A 1,997-nucleotide genomic window follows, 5' to 3' on the forward strand; every position below is an offset into this window, starting at 1 on the left:
TGTTGTGCGTTTTGGTCATGGATTTTAGCTGTTCTAACCCAGGTACTAATTGTTAATTGGGGTCTAGCTGACAATTATTTAAGATTTTAGCTGGCCAGCTTGAAACACTTACAATTAATTGTTGCTAACAATTATCTATAGATCGATGCTCCAGATGATGCCACATTCATCTCTGCAAATATATACAAAGTACTACTACCATCGACATAGATGTCTTGATTTGTATTATTATTGCCATGGATAGATATGATGCTGCTTGTGAAAGAAACAAGTATGTATATGGGGCTTTAGGAATGAACGAATCAACACCATGATTAGCAACTAGTTAATTATTAGTATATAGCTGCCTACACCTAGTGTCTTTCCTGGAAGTGATGTGCGAGGTCCCTAGCTAGCTTGTAGCTTTGTTTAGCATCATCCCTAGTAGAGAATAATCGTTGCTTCCGTGGGAAATTCGAGTTCTTCCAACGACACACACCAAACCGCGCTTGGCCCTACTAGCTACAAACCGCGCTTGGCTGTATCGTGTTCTGTCACCTAAATTACTGCACATAATTCCATAAACCAATCTATTGTTATACTTACATGATTTTTTCGTTCCCTGTCCTGTCAGCATCTATTTTCCTGACCTATGATGACGACTCAAGGAGGTTTGCAGCCGACAAGCAATGAAGCTAATATGTGCACCAACGACAATGGTAGCCAACTTGGTACACGGATTGTGGACGAGATTATGGCCGGGAAGAACGTCTTCTTTGATCTTCCTGACAAGTAAAAATCTATCTACCCATATTGTTCTCTACTGCTTTGGCCTTGGCGCAGATCATAATTATAGTATATTGTTTTCATACCTCTTAATTGTTGAATGAAATCTTTTTACAACACTGTTTTAGTCATTGTTTGCTTAGAATATATTTGTGTGGCAGGTTGACTGGTGAGATATGGACCTTGAAATTCCATTGCATTGGAGCACAACCTGGAAAAGAAATTGTCATAGTAAATATTGATAAAGCTTATGTTGCCTTTTACAACGTGGTGTACATAAAATCGAAACTTGGATATTCTGGGAGGGACTTCTTGTTTTACAAGAAACGATGTGGCATTGATCGATCCAGGCTGTTGGCACTTGATTACATCCACCAAGAAGAGGCCATGCTGTCTGATAACATGGATGAGAGAAAAATAAGTTTTGTGCTCACAAAAGATCCACCCAGTGATCTAGAGGTAAGCATAACTCCCATCAAGCGTCCAAGGCAGCGAACAAATGTTGATGAAGAAACTATAGAAGTGTCGATTGATGCATATAAGGAGTGGCTTGCAATACTACAACATGATAATCCAGAAACGGGTAAGTTAAGATGTCAAACTCATTACATTAAATACATGATATGTTATAGTTTCCATAGTTAAACTTACATATTGTTTAAGTGCAGATTTAATGGATGACTTCAGGGAGGATACGATCAAAACATATAAAGAATGGTTAAGGCATCAAGGCGATCTTCCAGATATCTGTAATTTCTTTTATTTACAGCCTACTAACATATAGTGTATATTTTCGCAAATTGTTAGAGATGTAACTGATGCCTATGCTATCCGCAGTATTGTATGAACGACAAAGCAATGATGACCTAATATTATCAGATGAAGAAATTCATGGCAGCAGCAAACCTACTGCTAATTGGCCATCTCATGCTAGACGTCATAGGAAAAGAGATCGTGGTATTTTTTACTAAGAGTGTTTCTATTCAAATGTTGCAATCTTCTACTTTGAATATTTCTACCCATTCAGATGTTATTGGTATATATGTAGATAACGATGGAGTCTTCAAAAAGGAGGGGCGTGGTACCCTTAAGGGTATAGCAGCAGCCACCAAGCGAATCAAGAACGGTGATCACAAACTTAAGATTGAATTTTCATCTAAGCTTGGAGGTCCTGTAGGACCAAACGCTCGCACTTTTGTGGATGAAATCGTATTGTTTACAAAGAAAAAGGC

The 1,997-nt window shown here is 38.3% G+C and overlaps 1 protein-coding gene across 1 annotated transcript; it reads left to right on the top strand.

The window, feature by feature from the left end:
• Positions 1-1,131: 1,131 nt before the first annotated feature.
• LOC103643108 (uncharacterized) lies at positions 1,132-1,736 on the top strand. Its single transcript, XM_020538069.1, has 3 exons — positions 1,132-1,348; positions 1,434-1,514; positions 1,603-1,736. Exons 1-3 carry the CDS (start codon positions 1,153-1,155, stop codon positions 1,734-1,736), a joined length of 411 nt encoding a protein of 136 aa, XP_020393658.1. The 5' UTR covers positions 1,132-1,152.
• Positions 1,737-1,997: the final 261 nt, after the last annotated feature.

Source organism: Zea mays, chromosome 5, assembly GCF_902167145.1.
Source record: "Zea mays cultivar B73 chromosome 5, Zm-B73-REFERENCE-NAM-5.0, whole genome shotgun sequence".
In the NCBI taxonomy this organism is placed as follows: Eukaryota; Viridiplantae; Streptophyta; class Magnoliopsida; order Poales; family Poaceae; genus Zea; species Zea mays.

What these genes read in the sequence shown, in the direction of transcription:
- LOC103643108 (XM_020538069.1), top strand. Translation starts at nt 1,153, where the DNA reads ATGCTGTCTGATAACATGGATGAGAGAAAAATAAGTTTTGTGCTCACA. An exon ending in ACATGATAATCCAGAAACGG is followed by an intron (nt 1,349 to 1,433) that starts GTAAGTTAAGAT and finishes GTTTAAGTGCAG; the next exon opens with ATTTAATGGATGACTTCAGG. An exon ending in AGGCGATCTTCCAGATATCT is followed by an intron (nt 1,515 to 1,602) that starts GTAATTTCTTTT and finishes TGCTATCCGCAG; the next exon opens with TATTGTATGAACGACAAAGC.